Source organism: Pecten maximus, chromosome 1, assembly GCF_902652985.1.
Source record: "Pecten maximus chromosome 1, xPecMax1.1, whole genome shotgun sequence".
Classification (NCBI taxonomy): domain Eukaryota; kingdom Metazoa; phylum Mollusca; class Bivalvia; order Pectinida; family Pectinidae; genus Pecten; species Pecten maximus.
This window is the reverse complement of record NC_047015.1, coordinates 26,234,595-26,254,703: the sequence shown is the minus strand read 5'-3', so window position 1 is coordinate 26,254,703 and position 20,109 is coordinate 26,234,595. Positions and strand designations below refer to the sequence as shown.

The following is a 20,109-nucleotide window of genomic DNA, read 5'->3' as shown; positions in this document are numbered from 1 at the left end:
TGTTCTAATTACTAGTAGGCTTCCCAGTGTGTGGAACAAGGGGGTGTACCATACTGGCCAAGCATGCTGACGGTGTTATATTTCATCCCTGTGATATCAATACTTCGATATATTGATTGTTATGGGCCATGCTGTATAGATCTCGGATATATCCTCTGATTTTATGTGGTTATTAAGACAAATTTTATGATTGAAATAAAGAGGTATCTTTCAACACTCCATATTTTTTTCTATATTTTACAGAAGGATGAACTTGTGTCAGTCGTAAATGTGTTTAAACAGCCATGGCACATGTGTGTGTGAAAACATTTCTTCGGAGAAAGCCTTACAACTGTTTATTCTTAATTGTGCTAGCTATAGTTTGCACTTCAAAAGTTCGGGGTTAATTTAAGACTGATAGACAACATCTTGCATTGCCATGTTAAAGAGGAACGTCCTTTCATTTCCTTACGTTAAACATACCGAGAAGGATAGGGGTAGTTATATCCTCAACGAACCCAAAACTTCACAAACAATACAGTAAATGTCGTGAAATCTGGAGATGGTTTCAGTGCATTGATAGCACGGGCAAACAAGAAAGTTATATAACAACATTTATCATTTGGTCTGGTATTCGCCGTTTTTATACAGAATGATATAATAAAGTTTACTGGTCAGCGCGTACACATGTCCGATTTATTTCAACAACCCCCAAACTACGTGTATATGACCTTTCCGCTGCATTTAGTGTCGATGGCCTATGCTAAAGACCAGATTACAAAGTTTATTTATAGTTCATTACTGCATTTTCAAAATAATCGCTATCTTATTTCTTTTCGCTGTCTTGCGGGTTTGTTTACGCATCAAGTTCATTTGTCCATTTTAATTCTTTAATGGGAGTTGGAGCTATTTCTCCTATGTATATAACCTACATAGTAATTGACTTCTTTGAGTTATATATAAAGTTTAATAAAATGACGGAGCTGGTAGGATTTACTGGCAGACGAGTAAAGTCGGGTTCGCCTCCTATGGTGTCGATAGTATGGAGATAGGATGGGATAGAGAAGTGTAGTTTTTCTGAAAGAACACACGCGTGTTTTGGGTTGATGCCGGTGTCCCTGGCAACCGTACCATTGCCTGATGCCTGTCTATATTAGGTGTGATAGGGGGAGGATAACCCATAGCAGCTGGAGCACGTGCGTCTCCCCCGTCCTCTCGCGCACTATATATACACGGCCGATAACATCAGCACTGTCGGTTTGGTGGAATTAAAAACAAATCGGTATTCATGCTTATGTTGACTAGCAACAGGACGGCACATAAAGGCTTATCATTTATTTGTTGTAAATAAAATCGACATATCTACATTTGTACTTTGTTCCTCCGTTTAACGGTACGTATGTAACTTAGCATGTCTGAGGCGAATCACCTAATCAACCACCTAACACCCACTCTCCTCAACAAAAATCTGACCGCACTTCTCAAGCATGGTAATATTCAATATGATTTCTCACTCCATTTCTCAGTCCACTTCAAGCATTGTGATTCTCTGTAATTTCCAGGACCATTTCTCAGATAAATCAAAATTCTATCGCATCATCAGTTCAAAGGTCATTATTGAGTATCACTGGAAATTGTATAATATCTATTTCAGAATATGTATAAAACAAATTTGATTAGCTTACATTCCTCATTATAGTGTTCCCGTAATGATAGCGAGCATGGGGTCTAATCTGAATACCAGGACCAAGTGGTCGTGGGAGGAGGTCCCAGCAATGCATCCGACCGGGAATCGAACCCCTGCCGTCTTTGCATATGGCGAGGCTACCCGGCGGGGCAGTGGGTAGTGTAACGATAATTTAGTATTGTTTAACATGATGTCGATGGCCATATGGCCATTAAGGACAGGTCCACGAATGTGGTATTTGCTAATTTGAATATCGACATAATCACCAGCAATTAAGATCACTACTTCAATACCAATGAACTGATGATTGCTTTATTGTGATGATAACTTAAATTCTGCGAGTTTTGATCATATGATAATGAACGTTTAGATTAAAGACCGAAAGTTCATAATATATTTACAGAATAATTTTGTCGTATTGAGCAGGTGAAAATTTTGACCTAACCGGCTAGACCGGCCACCAAAGCAAATATTTGTAAAGAACAATCCAACTGAAATCTAATACTAGATTATCTTCACCATATTAAAGCTAAATTGTTTTAGGTGATTTTGATATTTTAGAGACAATGACCAGCGTCCTAACCGGCAATAATTACTATAATCTCCACGACTAATCCCTAGCAATGCATGAAGTCGACCTTCCGAGACATAACATTACCTAACCATTGAACTATCGTCAGATTTTATATATTTAAATTGGGTAATACATTGTAGGTCTGCAAATAGAATATTGTTCGGGGTTATTTATAGAATGACGTCCATGTTCCGTAGGCAGTCCGTACGTCCGCACTCACTTAGATATAAACTACATAATAATGTATCAGATACATTCCGTGCAATAATGTCACCCCCCCCCCCCCCCCCCCCCTCCCCTAATTCATCATAAAAACTCACTGTACATGTGCATGTGCTTTTTTTAGCGACGGAATGAATGGACGGAAATTAAATGCGATGTCCGTATCTGATTAAACTTGTGCGTCGCACCCCATAAGTTCACAAACAAAAGACTACACCCCATAACTCAATCTTGTCTGTATGTCCGTCATAATTTCTCTCAACCAAAATTTCGCATTCATGAGGAAGACTCGGGTGTTTCAACATTTACCATATCTTTCATATCTATTTATTTTTAATCAACCTGACAACTATTCAATATCTAGTTGATCTGCTAACTGAAAAAATGCACTTTTAACAGTAATCCGTTTACCTAACAGCTAGGCCTAGTTATGATTGATTCTTTAGAGATTATTTTATACGTACATTGTATGCAGCTGATAGGAAGTGCACTGTTTCATCATAAATACATCAGTCGATATTTTGAATTACTTTTCGCCGCTACGTCTAACTATGATTAGCATTCACGCGATATGTAGAAATTAGTTTAAACATATTTTATTGTATCAAATATATACAATAGGATTGGGCACAAGTTTTCCAACTTATATCAAGCCCTTTCCATACAATATTATATAACACATACAAAATATACAAGATGACATTAACAATAAAATAATTATTTAGTGTGGAAGTGTGGATAAGGGAAGGGTAAGGATGGGGTGTAAGAAGGTGCAAGTATGTGAAAATAATGTGACAATCTCCTTCATTTTAATTCTTTTATGAAATAATTTAGACATTTCCACTAGTAATTGAAACATCTTTTTTCTTTTTTTTTCTTTTTCTTTTTTTTTTATAAGACTGCGTGAATGATTTTTCTCGACCCAGATGGCACAAGTACACAATCCACTACTCGTAACTTTCGGCTTATCAATGTTCATCATATCCCCTGCCACGGTCCTTCTGATATTTCCGTTTCCCATAAATGTATAAATAACCCCGGAAATATAAAAAGGTAACGCATGGATTATAAACCGATCGGGACATCCACCTGAAAAAACCCTTTAAAATCGCACCAAAACTTCGCACGATTAAAGATTTAAGAGTATATGAAATAAAACTGAAATGCTAGTTTTGTTTGATAACATTGAGATGACAGATATGTGTCCCGACTGAATTTCAAAATGCGGCACAATATGACAGACCAATGATTTGCATAATCTTTCCTTAGAATAAACAAACATGACTCATACGGCAGTAAAAAAAAACCAAAAACAACGAGTACCTAGAAATACTCGAAGAAAAAGTGATGCAAACGTTTAGTTTGGTATTAAACCCGTGTATACAACTATTATATACTATTTGAAATATATCTTATTTTATTATTGATATAAAAACATGAGTTTATCCGTACAGTTACACTAGCGAAAATGTGGTAGAGAAGCTTACAAGAATTCCCGCCAATTAAGTTTTGGAACTCTTCTTTTCATAGAGTTAGTTTGATTGGTGTAGAAAGACTAAAAGAGTTTGATACGTTTTAGTCTTTGTCCTGTCGACTAGAACTATTACCGATTGATCACTCGCTGGCTCTTCCAAGGGTTTATTTTCCTACCGGTATGTCATTGTTGTCACCATTTTTCTAGACCATGATTGGACGTTACAAATGATATGACATGGGTCGCACCCCATCTCTCCAATCCCCCGTTAACCCATGTGATTAAGGCAGTAACGTGAATTAATTATCATTTGTATAAACTTTTGAAAGCAAGCATCTGATTGTTATAAAACTAATTACTCCCTTCTTACTCACCATATACATTATATAAGTATCTGACTGTTATCAGGCGATTAATCCTCATATTTTCATTTAATGAAAATAACACTCCTGTCCACAAAAACGCGTGCCGTGTTTGCCTTGTAATGATTTCTCAGTTACTTTATCATTTCATTTTTATTTATCAGTTTTAATCAGTATTTTTCATGATGGTTAGAGTCTTGAATACTGGTGTTGTGCCTCTGTGGTGTTATTGTGTTGGGGGATTGGAGAGATGTACTGGCTTATTGACACCCAGACACCCTGAAACATACTATTTACAGTATTCTGTGTTTGTTTGCTAATAGACACATGATGTCAGTGTTGTTCGTTGAGGGCCATGCTGACCATACACCGTCCTGGATTTTTGCGGTGTCATCAGAATCAATGCCCACCTGTGTGGCCTGCCTGGTGTCGATTCTGGAAGATCCTGCCCTGATACCTATACAGAAGAAACCTGCATTGGCCTCCCTCTCCAGTCTTTTGCAGCAGTCACCAGAGGCTGTCGACTGTCTACAGGGCAGCATTGCAATCACATCTCACTGTTTACTTACTCTGATGGGTAATACATTCTTTTAAATGCAATTCTTCAAAAGTGCTTACCAAAACCACTTCCATTAGACTTAGCCTAGCTAGTAACAAAGCTGACCGAAATATTGTGTCTAATTTTAGACAAAAAAACCCTTGTCGTGTTTCAAAAAGTCTGTTTCTAGAAGTTTTTTACTTGGTCCAATTGACCTCTTTCACTTTTGTGTGATGGACCTGTTATGTTCAGTTTTGTGCAATAGAACTATTATGCTCAATTTTTTGTGATAGACTTGTTATGCTCAGTTTTGTATGATAGACCTGTTATGCTCAGTTTTGTATGAATATACCTGTTATGGTCAGTTTTATAAGATCGACCTGTTATGTTCAGTTTTGTTTGATAGACCTGTTATGGTCAGTTTTGTATGATAGACTTGTTATGCTCAGTTTTGTATGATAGACCTGTTATGCTCAGTTTTGTATGAATATACCTGTTATGGTCAGTTTTATAAGATCGACCTGTTATACTCAGTTTTGTGTGATAGACCTGTTATGGTCAGTTTTGTATGAATATACCTGTTATGGTCAGTTTTATAAGATCGACCTGTTATACTCAGTTTTGTTTGATAGACCTTTGGATTCCAAATGATTATTTGTAAGATGTAAAATAGGGGCCATGCGAAAAACTGAAATATAAGATAAATATAATAAAAAGTAGTTTTTAATCCCTTTTTGTGACCTGTTTTCACACACTCTTCCAGAACTCCTGAAGTTAGACGATCCTGTGTTTGTAACTCAGGTGTTAGATGGTAAGTGATCCTTTGTTTGTAACTCGGGTGTTAGATGGTAAGTGATCCTGTGTTTGTAACTCGGGTGTTAGATGGTAAGTTATCCTTTGTTTGTAACTCAGGTGTAAAATGGTAAGTGATCCTGTGTTTGTAACTCGGGTGTTAGATGGTAAGTTATCCTTTGTTTGTAACTCAGGTGTAAAATGGTAAGTGATCCTTTGTTTGTAACTCGGGTGTTAGATGGTAAGTGATCCTGTGTTTGTAACTCGGGTGTTAGATGGTAAGTGATCCTTTGTTTGTAACTCGGGTGTTAGATGGTAAGTGATCCTTTGTTTGTAACTCAGGTTTAGATGGTAAGTGATCCTTTGTTTGTAACTCAGGTGTAAAATATAAAGTGATCCTTTGTTTGTAACTCAGGTGTTAGATGGTAAGTGATCCTTTGTTTGTAACTCGGGTGTTAGATGGTAAGTGATCCTGTGTTTGTAACTCGGGTGTTAGATGGTAAGTGATCCTGTGTTTGTAACTCGGGTGTTAGATGGTAAGTGATCCTGTGTTTGTAACTCAGGTGTAAAATGGTAAGTGATCCTTTGTTTGTAACTCAGGTTTAGATGGTAAGTGATCCTTTGTTTGTAACTCAGGTGTTAGATGGTAAGTGATCCTGTGTTGCACCATTTTTCTTCTGTTTATATTGTATTTAATACCATTTAACCTTGTAAAATGTGTTTTGATGTTGAATGATCTACAAAGAAAGTAATTGTCATAAATGTGTAAAGACACAATTATATAAAGTTGAACATGACAAAGTGAAGATGGGCTGGATGACTTTGCACCAAAAATACAAAGTGTAGTTATAAATAGTTCAACACACATCTGACTTTAATTGTGTTCTGGACGTAATGCTTACTTTGACATTTGATGTCACAACATTAGCTACACCAAATGCATCCTAACATTGGTGTTGTAGATAAAATGTTGTCTTTTCTTATTGATAGTTTGTGTGAAGGTCATTGGAAAGGTTAAATCAGAAGATCTTGTCAGATTGGTGTTGGATCTCATTCAAAATGAGGTAAGTGTATCTAATGACTGTCATATAAAGGAGTAGCGTGCAGGTTTTACAAGTTTTGTGACACATGCTGTCATGCTACCATGAACATGCATATAAAGTCTTAAACAGGAGAGCTTTAATGTATTCATGCATTGTCTTCCAGACTATTAGCTTCTACACACAAGTACTCTGTATCATTGTCCATTTTAGCTGACTTTTATGCAAACCTCAATGTACAGTTGTATATCAAATACTGTTACATTTTCAAGACTTCAAAAAACCAAAGTATCAGATATTTGATTTAACTGAACTGATGCGCTGTATGTACCTAATGTGATATGTTTCCCTTGTTTGCATAACTTAACAAACTTTACCACATGTTTTCCAAGCGGTTCAGATAAGTGGTGTTACACAATTGTTATACAAGTATATATTTAAACAGAAGTATACATATTAACTTTGGAAGTGGACATTTATACCGACATTATATCCTGATACATCATCATTGATAGGTCACCACCAACAAAGACTGCAGGGCTTTGTGTCCTCTGTACCTATTGCTGGGAAGACTTGTCCACAACTTCTCTTCATTAGCTGTGCTGATGGGTCAAGAATTTGGTGAGTTGTCAGTTGGAATTGTCATCAGTTGAAAAATGAACTTAATCGTAGAATAAGAAGTTCAGTTTTATTAGTCTCCCACCAGAAATTTGTTGTCTGTCTATTCTTTCGTCCTTCTGCACATTATATTGTCTGGGCTCTATTTCCTACACTACCTGACACTGGCATCTCATACTTGGGACATGGTAAGGCAGTGTGTCGTGTGACAAAAAAGGTCACTCTGACCTACATTTCGACCTTTGACCGACATCAACGAAGTTTGTCAGGGCTGTATCTCATGGAATATGCTTAATTATTACAAATTCATCATCTATGCATTCTTGGCATATAACTTCTCATTCAGTGGAGGATTGAATTGTTTTGTTCTAATATTTTTGCAAAAGTTATTGCCCTTTTTTATTTCAGTATTTAAGGGTCAAATGTCATACTTGACCCCTTCTGCACAGTATGCATTGTTGTATGAGTGGATTTGTGTCTTATAGACATTTTGTAATCAGGAACTCATCCTCCAGAATTCCACATCATTTGATAAGACTTTAAGAAACGTTCTTTACTTGAAGTGATTACACCTCTAGAACTTGATTTATATTATGGGTTTTCCTTATGTGGCATCTGCTCTTGGTTTTTCCAAATTTCAATACCACATAAACTGAACATAACCATTTCTTTATTAAGGGTTTTCATTTGGAAAGATGCTATCCAAAACCTGAAGTCCTAGCTGACAGTATTACTTATAGGACTGGCTGGACTATGTGTCTTATTTCAGGCAGATTCCACTATTTTGGGTGCTTTGAAATGCTGTGAATACTTTGTTTGTCTATAATGTTGATAGCTTTTCCTGTCTGTTAAATGTGCACATTTGTTGTTTGAACATTTCCCCTTAAGTTGTGCCTGCATGCCTATCTGCAGGAGCCAGTAGGTGTTGATGTAAACTACAGCTGCATGGTGTGATTTACCTCTGACTCCTCTCTTCTATACAGATACCTAGATGTGAATCTGGTGTTAAATATTAGTCAGTTTGGTACTCTGCTCATACACCCATCTGACTTTCCCTAGGGAACAAATTAATTTAACTAATTCTTTATCTCTTGGTTTTGGTTGTTATGGCAGAAACTACAAGAGGTACTGGTCAGCTGATTCTTTCCTTATTTCATACTGTAAGGACACCTGTTTTAGTGGTGACCTTTTAAGGGCTTTTTACACTGATCCACTAATCCATTAATTTATGATTGTCCTTATAAACACTTATTTTTTGGCGGGATTTTTGGATGGCCTAATTCCTCATTACGCCGATTTGTTTGATAGACATGCACAGATATGTATAACATTTTGATGAGGTCAATGCAGGATTTATTTCATCTATATTGACAAAAGAAAAAGTACTGGTTTGATTTATAAATGCCAGTCATATTTGACGGAGTATTATGATATGGTTTTGTACATCTGTCCAGCTGGCATAAACTTTTTTGTCTGGGATCGATCTTCTACATTTTCGACCAATCTGTTTGAAACTTGGTATTCATTATAATCATGATGTGTAGTTGTTTTCCTGAAAGGGATTTTGATTCAACTAAACTTGCAAAATCAAAACTAAAGTTCATATTTCAAACTGAAGTCATATTTTAGCTGTGTAGATTATTAGATTTTGTAAATGTTGGTCTTAATAGTGGGGTGTCAGTGTAATTGGCATTTTGTAGTTGTAACTACATGTAAAGTTATCAGTATGAAAATGTTAGCTTATCTTTAAGTCCATTTTTAAGTTGCTTAAAGTCACTGAAAAATCTACCTCTGTTACACAGGTGTTATTTATTGAAATGTAATGTTTACTTAAACAGGTGCTGTTGTTCTGGACTGCATTTTATAGGCATGACTAATGATGAGATTTTGTAGCTTCTGTGCAGTGCTGGTTCCTCTCCAGTCTGCTGTGCTTTATGCTCTTCATACCAGTGTTTACAAAATCTCCCAGCACTGGAATCTAAACCCCACACCATCATAAGGGAAAGTAAATATTATGTTACAATTTAAGGCTGCTTCTGGAGGTTTCAGTTTGCCCACTCTCTTAACCCCAGTCTCTATCTTGCTGTAGAACTATGAGAGTCTGGGAATAAGCATCAAGTGTTATCCATGTCCTTTCCATTGGTGTTAACTTCTGTACAACTTTGTTATTGAATCTAAATCCTTATTGTTCTGCTGGGAGCTTTCCTTATCTCACCCAAACACTGGCCAATATCTTATAAATGTTCCTTTTGAAAATAGAAATGTACTAAAAAGTTAATTTCTTTCTGATACTTAAATATGTTCTATTTCTGTCTGCTGATATTGTTTGACTCTGTTGTACATCTCATAAAATACCTCAAATAAATGTCAGACAAATTTCCAGTTCCTAGAATGAGACAGACAAACACAGATGTGTGTTTTTGTTCTCATGCTATTGGTCTGGTTAATTGGATAAGTTTTTTTTCTTTGAAAATTTGCCAGGTTTGAGTTGAATGAAGCAGTTTCACTACTCCTATTAGAGTAGAATAGCGACTCATAAATCCTGGTTGAAGTGGGGCTTGTCTAACAGAAAATATAACAACTTCAGGGAAAAGCTGCAGGTTATGCTGGTCATTCAGGTTGTGCTATACACTGTGCGTTTATGAAATGGCACCGATTCTGAGGATTTAATATAAAGAAATCATGGTGCAATCTGTTTCCTGTGTCCATCTATCAATTTACTTAAGTATATCTTCCATCACATTGTCTAATTGTTATTAAGTTTTGATCACGTCATTTTAAGTCCAAAATGTTCTTATGAAATCTCATTAATTTGCATTTCTTGGTAAATCAGTGTGTTGTATCTTTTGATCACAAAACCATTTTTTTTCGAACTTCATAATTACTGAAAAACAGGTAGTATATAAATGTTCACATTGTAACTTAATAGCTCAAGATCAAATGGATGTCAAATTGCAGTGTCTGGGCCATAATTCTTCAGGTTTAGTTCCAATTAATTTCATTAATCTTAACAATTAATTTCTATAACCATTAACCATGTACCAACATTGCACACTATTTCATATGTCATGACCACTAAAAACAAACAAACCAATATTGTAATATTCATCTTGTAATTAGTCTAGAGGACCAACACATAAACTGAAAGAACAGGTGCCCTGACAGGAATCAAACCTGGATCTCTGGTGTAATGATCCAGAGCTCTACCTCCTGATCCAAAGAGATACAAAATGTACATTGCTCCTTCAGCTGAGTGACCATATATAGCACTATGTGCAAGCCACACCAACCTTTTCTGTTTACAAACTTTTACTAAAAGTAGGTGATGGTTTTTTTTAAAGGGTTTATTATACAATGACTATATCAAGTTATTACCAGACATGGATATATTACCAGATCAAATATTGTGTATATACAAGTAGCATGTAGATAGTTAAACAGGGGATTAATTGGCTGTCAAGTCTGACCATTGTTTTTATAACCAGTCTGCATTCTCGAAAGCAAGAGGGGTACAGCACAAGTGTTGTAAGATAAACTTGGGAGGCTAGTGTATCCCCAGGACTTCTATCTATTACTGAGAGCAGCTTCTGCACAGAATTTTCCCCAATCCTGAATACCTACTCACAACTGTCTAAAGCCTTGTCACTATACACGATACACTATGGTAGACATGGTTAATTTTGAAATGCACTTCCACAACAATTTACAATGAAGCTTACTAAATATAAGTGAAGAATTTGGCAAGAGATTAAAAATGTCAGGTGACTCCAGTTTTACTAGTATTTGCTCTTGATAATAGCTCAGGATATGCTGTGCCAAGTCCTTGTTAAGATAACCCCTACTCCACTGTTCGTGTAAAGCATGTGCATGTATTGTTCAGAGGGAGCTCCTGCCAGCTGATCGGTTACAGATGGAGACATGAAATACCGGAGACACTCTGTATTTAACCCCTCCCTTTCCTACCTGTTGGTTCTCCAGGTCTTGTGTATGTTGGTGGGATATGGTATATGTTATGTTTAAAAAATAAAAACATATTTTTTTAACTCAAATTAGATTATTAAAGTAAATTGAAATCATTCATTTGATCATTAAAAATAGTACTGTGGTGGAACTTGACTGGGATCTGATCCTAACATGACTCAAGGTTTTTCAAATTAGTTACGCATTTTTCTGGAGTTTGGAGGTCCTGGGTTTGAATCATTGCATTTTCTAGCCACTATTGCAGCATTATAGTAACAAATTTTAGCAAATTTTCTCCAAAGTCATTTCACATTTACGTATAGGCTATGGAGAATAATTAAATGACAAAGGGGAGTCACCATTATAAAATATTGGAGGTATATACTTAAATCTCACTATTATTCAGGATTCAGAGATACTCCAAATTCTAAAACTTTTGTGTAGTCAATACGTTTTTTGAACCCTTATTTAAGGAAGTCATTTTGTTTGCATACAGAATCACAGACATAATTGAAATTCCATTTTATTTATGCATATCAACTTATAACATATTTAAACATTTTAGGTAATTTTTCATAAAATCTATTTTTTCCACTTTCCACCTACACAGTAATGCTCAATGTTTGCTGACATCCACTCTAAGTGTTTTCTAAAATTAAGGCTACATTGGATGGAGAATGTGGTTTGAAATGGCGAACATGGGACAGAGGGTCAACTACTACATGTAGCACTCGACCTTGATATAAAAAAGTGCCTGGTACTGTATGTTAATGTTATCATAGTAAGGATGTAAGTCTATCATGGTCAGTTATGAATTAGTGCTACACTATGTAGAATGATTCAAACACATATGCTTCATAATTGTGTTGTAGGAGTAGGACATTATGTCATAGACCTTCAGGGTGGTTACAAATAATGATTCAATATATTAAAAAGAAAGCATTAATACAAATAATTTCACTTTTTCCACACTCGATATTGTACATTAATAATAAGATAAGAAGAGGATAAATGAATAGTGTATAGTATACAATATACCGGTAATGTATGCTTATTCTATATGTATCTTTATGATGTTTTTCTGCCTATATATATATATATTGATTTGGTTTCCATTCTTAATTGTGAACCTTTGTTGATTTATGATTTCTATTGAAGTCATCAAAAAAAATTTAAATTTATGTAAGGACACAAACTCCATCAATCTTTTTCATTTTCCTCCTAATTTTACACTTTTGCTGCATAATTAGATGTCAATTAATTTCCCAGAATGGTCAGGGGAAAACATGTCTCCTGTTGAAATTCTAAGTATAATGTATGTGTACCAATAGATTGTGATTTTCATTGAAATACATACAGTATTGCTCCTTCTCTTTGACCTCATGTCATGGATTCCTGGTGAGCAGTGTGTGTATATTACCCTGTAGCAGCATGAAGTGACATGCTGACCCCCAAGGGAGCTGAAGTAAGTCTCCTCATTATCAGCCCCATCATCTGGCACACTTATCCCTGTAGGGGGTTGATATTGGAGTCTGGGGCCCCTTGCTGCCTCATTATCCCCATTTTGTGTGTTATTGGAGTCTGGGCCCCTTGCTGCCTCTCCAGAACTCATCACTATTTTCATTACCCAGCATTGTTTAAACCCTGCAAAGAGGTGCCAGCATCAGCACTCTAAGGCACCCCAAGTGCTGTCAATAATTGGGATTAATTAACATGGTTAGGGATGTCACACACAAGGCTGGGGTAAACCATTGTATAGCTTAGTGGATGTGTAAACATAACCACAGGACTCACATCAGTAATTTATATAATTTTATATGTAGATCCTCTTACTGCTAATATATTGAAAGAACTTTAACTTTTTAGTGTGTTTACAAAATATTGACACAACAAACAGTTTAAGCATTTTGCAAATTTTTTTTTCTGTAACTAGTAATTTATGCATAGAATTTTTGTATCACATAATTGGTCTGTTATCCAGTGAACTATTCGTGTTATATTTGTGTCATGTCATGAATTGTGAATGGCGCAACAAAATGTCTCTCCATTTGGTTCAGCCCTCCACATTTTCACTTTAGAACCTGTCAAAATATCTTGAATTTGTTTTCATTTCATGTAAGAGTTATGAAACTCCTGATGACTTGCAGAAATAAAAACTTCTAAGACTTATTTCATACAATCTTATATGAAAGAAAACTCATTTAAGAGTCTACATGTGTAATAATTTTAGTACATATGTATATAAAGAGCCAATTAAAGAGTTTGTTAATGAAATCATTTTGAATTAAGTATACATGTATATATAAAATAAATATAGTTCTACTGTGATGAATATTTAAAATATGTTTACAATTCGCATCCATGTATGTACAAATATATACATTGCGACAAGGTATATACAAATGTATATCGTATATTCATATCATCTAAATAGACAACTTCTCACTACGATCATGTCAGGGTATCAGACTGACCATCACTGCGCCATTGAAGCATTCTTTTTTTAAAAACATGGATGTGGCACAGCAGTATAAACGGTATATATACAAAATGTATTAAGACATAGTATTTTTTTAAAATAGTTGAGAAAATTGACTAAAACATCATGTCTATATTTTGATTGATCAGAGTTAATCACAGAACAAACTTGCTTTGATTTTGGAGATGGAGGATAAATAAAAATTGTATTTGAAAAAACCAAGAACATTATTGGTATAGCACAGGGATATACTGCTTTCTTAACTGAAATGCTTGAAAGGTCACAGGGATCAAATAGGCCTAAATAAATGTATCCTCATTTTTTTGACAATGAAGCCTAGATATATGTAGCCTATTGACTGCTGAGTTGGTAGGCCTATTATTTGGTTTTCAGAAATTACATTTTCATACTGTAATGGAGGTAAAAGTGTCTAGTGTAAGGACGCAGGGCTACATGACTGAAGGGTCTAGTGTAAGGACGCAGGGCTACATGACTGAAGGGTCTAGTGTAAGGACGCAGGGCTACATGACTGAAGGGTCTAGTGTAAGGACGCAGGGCTACATGACTGAAGGGTCTAGTGTAAGGACGCAGGGCTACATGACTGAAGGGTCTAGTGTAAGGACGCAGGGCTACATGACTGAAGGGTCTAGTGTAAGGACGCAGGGCTACATGACTGAAGGGTCTAGTGTAAGGACGCAGGGCTACATGACTGAAGGGTCTAGTGTAAGGACGCAGGGCTACATGACTGAAGGGTCTAGTGTAAGGACGCAGGGCTACATGACTGAAGGGTCTAGTGTAAGGACGCAGGGCTACATGACTGAAGGGTCGCTTGTTTGAGTCCTGGGTTGTATCCCTGAACAAGATACTGTACTCTGTTGTGTTCCAGTCGATTCAGGAACATGTGTATGTGGTAGGGTGGTGCAGGAAATGGAAGCTGTTGTCATTATATGTATGTTAAAGAATTGTGTAGATTGGCCACCAGCCCCCAAGTTTTTGTAGAATTCTAATACTAGATTATCTCCCCTAGTTTGAAACTTAGAATTAGACATTGAAATATTGTGAAGCTCATTTTTATTTGTAGTTTTAATATTTTGGAGACAAGGGCCAGTCTAAGTAAGACTTGTGTACAGAATTATGCTTCAGTTAGTTGCTGGTTTACCACCTACATGACTCCACCTACAAAACTATGATAGTTTATATATAGAGTCCTATAGTTAGCTGAAGCCTGCTGATGTGTCAGTTTAGAGATTTGTTGAAATAAAGATTTATAATCCTTCAGAGGTCAACAAGATAACATCAGACAAGTGGTTCAGTTACTCTTTTGGTGTTGAAATAAGCACATCAACTACAATATATTCTACAAATTTTATCACAAAATAATATTTTCTCTGGCAGGTTTCTACTTTAGCTATATACCTAATGATAATGACAGGAAAGGGGGCCTAAGAGTCTGCTTCTAAAACAGCTGGAAGTAATTGTAACAGAGAATACCCAAGAGATGGAGCACAGATGTCTGTTTATCACCTGTAGAGAGGTTTAGGTTAGGCAGGAAAAGGGAACCAATGTATATACTCTCCCAACAAACATCACAGATAGTTCCAATCTGTTATTCACTGGGAACTAGATATAAGATGGAATATTTTAGGTATGGAATATTACTGATATAATTCAATCTAGGTATATTCTCAGTATATTTCAGTAGTTTTAGGGGTAAACTAGATTTTCTTTCAGTTGAATATATTGTTCCTGATTCATATGTGGCTTGGTAGTTCTATTTATATTATACTTCATTGTAATAGTTGTAGTAAATTAACAGTTGTAAGAGATGGGTCTAATACTGTTGAAAAAATGGCAGGTAAGTATTCAGGAATTTCATTGAGTACTTTTCCTTTGGAGTGTCTCTTCCTCTGTGATCACTAGAGTGATCTAGACAGAGGATAAAAGTGGATCAGGGGAGGGATGATGCCAGCATGTGATAAGATTTGTCACTGAAACCATTTGTTTAGGTAGCAGTGATTTACATACACAATTAACCCTGACAGACTGGTGTGGTGGTTGTACAAGAGATAGCATCTCACTGCCCTACGATAGGTCAAAGGTCAGTGTAAATGATCCCCTCCCCCACTTCAACATTCCAGCATTGATGCTGTGGTATAGTATACAACATTGTACCATTTTTCTTTCTTTTTGGGATGGGGGGTCTGCATTGAATGAGTGAACTGGAAGACTTCTAAATAAAAACAATTTACAGTAATCCGCAATTTTCTGCTTTGCTCTATACCATGTGCACGGTCGCTCTTTCTTTCAGCATATCTATCAGCTCTCGGGTCTCCTAGATTGACTCTAAAGCCTCTATAGGTTATATAAAATCCTGTACTGATTCTCCTATCTTCTATGTTGTTGAATCCATTGATGGTGAATGTTAACCTCAAAATTGCGTACATTAGAAGTATATTGTATACACCCAAACTATAATATTCATGATTAAATGGTCGTTTCTAATATTTTTTTTACTAATAATTGTATTTAAAGAACATTTTCGCAAATAGCTAGATATTTAAAAATATTCATATTTTGTCTGTTATTTGGCAGAAATACTTCTCCCTTTAGTTCTCCCATAATGTATGACCTATAAACTCACACTGGGAAATGAATACGTTCTGGATCTAATGGCTGCAGACAAAAATGGCAACATTCACAAAGAAAACATTACAAATGAGAGCCATTACATTTACCAGTGTGAAAATTCAAACAAGGTTTCATAAAGTTAAAGGAAAGGAATAATAAGTGCCGAAGCTGACAATGGCTTCCTGTGACAATTCATTACAAATAACTATATAGTGCTTTTACTAGAAAGTAGTAATAGTTTTTGCACATCACACAACATATGGATGTGACCTAGCTATGTCATGGTGTGTCAAGAGCTACCTCAGATGACTATCTAGTCAGTATCATTTTTTCATACACTGTACTCAAGCCTTGTTCAGCAGAAATGTTATTCTGTGTGTAGTATATGTACAAGGCATAGATGGTAAAGTTAACCAGCATTTTCCACACATTACCTCAAATAATTCAGGGTGTACACTGGGTATTTTATTATTGGGATCCATTTCAGATAAAATAGAGTCATGTAAAAAAATTTAATTGAATAGCAGAAAATATGAAAGTGACGTCCTATTTATTTTTAAGTCACCTTAACTGAACTTTGCAGCCCTTCATCTAAGCATGCTACTGGCCAAATAACATTGCCCTAAGTCTCTTTGTTATTGAAAAGAAACCATTTAAAGGTTTTAACATATTTGATACATGTACCTTCGACCTTAAAGGTAGGTCAATGTTGTTGATTTGAACAAACTTTGTAGTCCTTCACCCCAGCATGCTACTGTCCCAATTTCCCACAAATTCAAAAGTTCAAACCTTAATTGTTTTCTTGCTCATCTTGTGTTTTATATGTCAGAAAAGAGTTAATACCTTCCTTTGAGTTTATCCTTTGAATTTACTATCCGCAACATACAAAAGTACATCAATGTAATATAAAACTGTGCCCATTTATTCCTAACTAAGGAGAACAGCATTGGAAAGTTGCGTTATATATTCTGTGTAACTTACTAAGGAAATAGCTCAGAAAAATGGCTGGGACTTCACTGGCCTTTAACCAAGTCTCAGGCAATCAGGGCTTATGTGTAGACGGGGATTAAAAATAGATATGTATACACACTAATTAAGTCATTGAAAACAATCTGTTTCTGTCAGTATAATGTATTGACTTCTGTAAGTGTGACTGTTTAAATGTAGGTATACTAATCTCTTGAAATTACCTGGTTGTCTTTCTATTTGATAGCACAAGATTCTGGTCTATCTAATACCTTGTCAGTGGAATTGTGAGATAGCCAGCTTCTTCTCACAAAAATCTTGACATTCCACATGTGCTGGCACAAGACCAAGGTAGCACCACAGTGCTGCATGCTTCCCAGAACCATGCAGGGTGTCGTGGCCTTTTAGGAAGACTGTACAGGCACAGACACTTACATTGCAGTCTTATAACATACAAGCTATTTCCAATACAAGTGTATTTGATATACATTGACTAATCTAACATATACCAATGTCTGTTCCTGTCTTTAGTGCTAATTAGTGATACCAGGTAACAATGGACCTAGTCCTAATTAGTGATCCCAGGTAACAGTGGACCTGGTCCTAATTAGTGATACTAGGTAACAGTGGACCTAGTCCTGATTAGTGATCCCAGGTAATAGTGGACCTAGTCCTAATTAGTGATCCTAAGTAACAGTGGACCTAGTCCTAATTAGTGATCCTAGGTAATAGTGGACCTAGTCCTAATTAGTGATCCTAAGTAACAGTGGACCTAGTCCTAATTAGTGATCCTAAGTAACAGTGGACCTAGTCCTAATTAGTGATCCCAGGTAACAGTGGACCTAGTCCTCATTAGTGATACCAGGTAACAATGGACCTAGTCCTAATTAGTGATCCTAAGTAACAGTGGACCTAGTCCTAATTAGTGATACTAGGTAACAGTGGACCTAGTCCTAATTAGTGATACCAGGTAACAGTGGACCTAGTCCTAATTAGTGATACCAGGTAACAATGGACCTAGTCCTAATTAGTGATACTAGGTAACAGTGGACCTAGTCCTGATTAGTGATACTAGGTAACAGTGGACCTAGTCCTGATTAGTGATACTAGGTAACAGTGGACCTAGTCCTGATTAGTGATACTAGGTAACAGTGGACCTAGTCCTAATTAGTGATCCCAGGTAAACGTGGACCTAGTCCTCATTAGTGATACCAGGTAACAATAGACCTAGTCCTAATTAGTGATACCAGGTACATTTGTAACAGTGGACCTGGGTCTGTAACAGTGGACCTAGTCCTAATTAGTGATACCAGGTAACAATGTACCTTGTCCTAATCAGTGATCCCAGGTAATAGTGGACCTAGTCCTAGTTAGTTATCCCAGGTAATAGTGGACCTAGTCCTAATTAGTGATACCAGGTAACAATGGACCTAATCCTAATTAGTGATACTAGGTAACATTTGACCTAGTTCTGATCAGTGATACTAGGTAACAATGGACCTAGTTCCTATCAGTGATTCCATAGGTATTCCTAGGCTCTATGATACCATCACTATTATGATAGTCACTCCCAGTGTCCTGTTACTCCAGTACATTTCAGCTGAAGATTACCAGCCGGGTTAGTCCCAGCACTCTGTACAGTTTGTACATGTGTCTAGCTGTATGTATATAATGCTGGAGTGCTACATTGTATATCATATATTGTAGCACAATTTATTTTTTTGATCATGGAAAAAAAAACACTTTGACAACATTAATCATATGTATAACTCAGCGAAAAGCTTGAAAATTGTGATTGTACCATGAAAAAGGAGGTGGATCTTGATAGAAAAATTTTCTTGATATAAAGCTGTTTTGTGGATATTTACGAGTTGAGTGCTGTTTTTCTGGATACGATTGGATATGCTGCAGTCTTATTGGTAAAACCAGTCTGATTATGTATATTATTATGTATAGGAAATACTTACTTTTGAGCCTAGAATTATATAGCCAGTTTTTATTGTGAAGATTAGTCTAACTACTTGTAGGTTTATGAATACTGCCAATATTTCTAATTGAAATACATAAGATATTTGGGGAAATTTTGATCACACCGATTATGATATTACTAAATACTGTAACTTTTTCTACAAAGCAGGAAAAGTATTTTTACCAGTAAAGTCAGGAAAACATGGGCACTATCAGTTATAGAGATATTAAGATACAAAAGGATTTGTTGCAATATCACTTCAATGATGTAAACTTTTAGTAGTGCTCTTCGTCAAGTTAATAACAATTAATTATATTCCAAAGATTTGAAAATGTAGCTTTAAAATAAAGATTTACATTTTTTATACGTATTTGTCTCAACACAGAGTAGAAGTAACACAGTAACATTGAGAAGATGTATTTAGCTCAGTTTGTGAGGAAAGATTACTACTCTGACAACCAAATTTTGTAGATCATACAGTGTGCAAGATGACAAAGGATTCGGATTATAGTGATTCAATTTTTGAATGGAAAAACATGAATTGGTGGATTTTGAGTATTTGATATTGGAAAACATTTCAAAGATATTTATACTGACAATAAATTTTGTAAATATCCTATTCTTGTACATGTTTTTGGCTCAATCATTTTCTGAATTTCAGAGAGTCACAGTAGGAATGGCAAGACATACAATTCTTCAGAATTCTAACAATTCTTCTTACAATCAGAAAACATACAAAATTCTTAAAAGAAAAATGTTATTTACTTCATTCAATATCAAAGGAGATAAAAAAAAAAAAAACCCAGCCATACAAAAGTATA

General features: G+C 35.8%; 1 protein-coding gene across 1 annotated transcript in view; it reads left to right on the top strand.

Moving 5' to 3' along the window:
- Positions 1-4,009: 4,009 nt before the first annotated feature.
- The window catches only part of LOC117328871 (meiosis inhibitor protein 1-like), a 78,456-nt gene continuing 62,356 nt past the window's right edge, over positions 4,010-20,109 (top strand). The window contains exons 1-5 of the mRNA XM_033886463.1: positions 4,010-4,114; positions 4,622-4,875; positions 5,600-5,647; positions 6,619-6,692; positions 7,184-7,289. Coding sequence (XP_033742354.1) covers positions 4,626-4,875; positions 5,600-5,647; positions 6,619-6,692; positions 7,184-7,289 — 478 coding nt within the window. The 5' untranslated portion in view covers positions 4,010-4,114; positions 4,622-4,625. The remainder of the gene's footprint in view (positions 4,115-4,621; positions 4,876-5,599; positions 5,648-6,618; positions 6,693-7,183; positions 7,290-20,109) is intronic.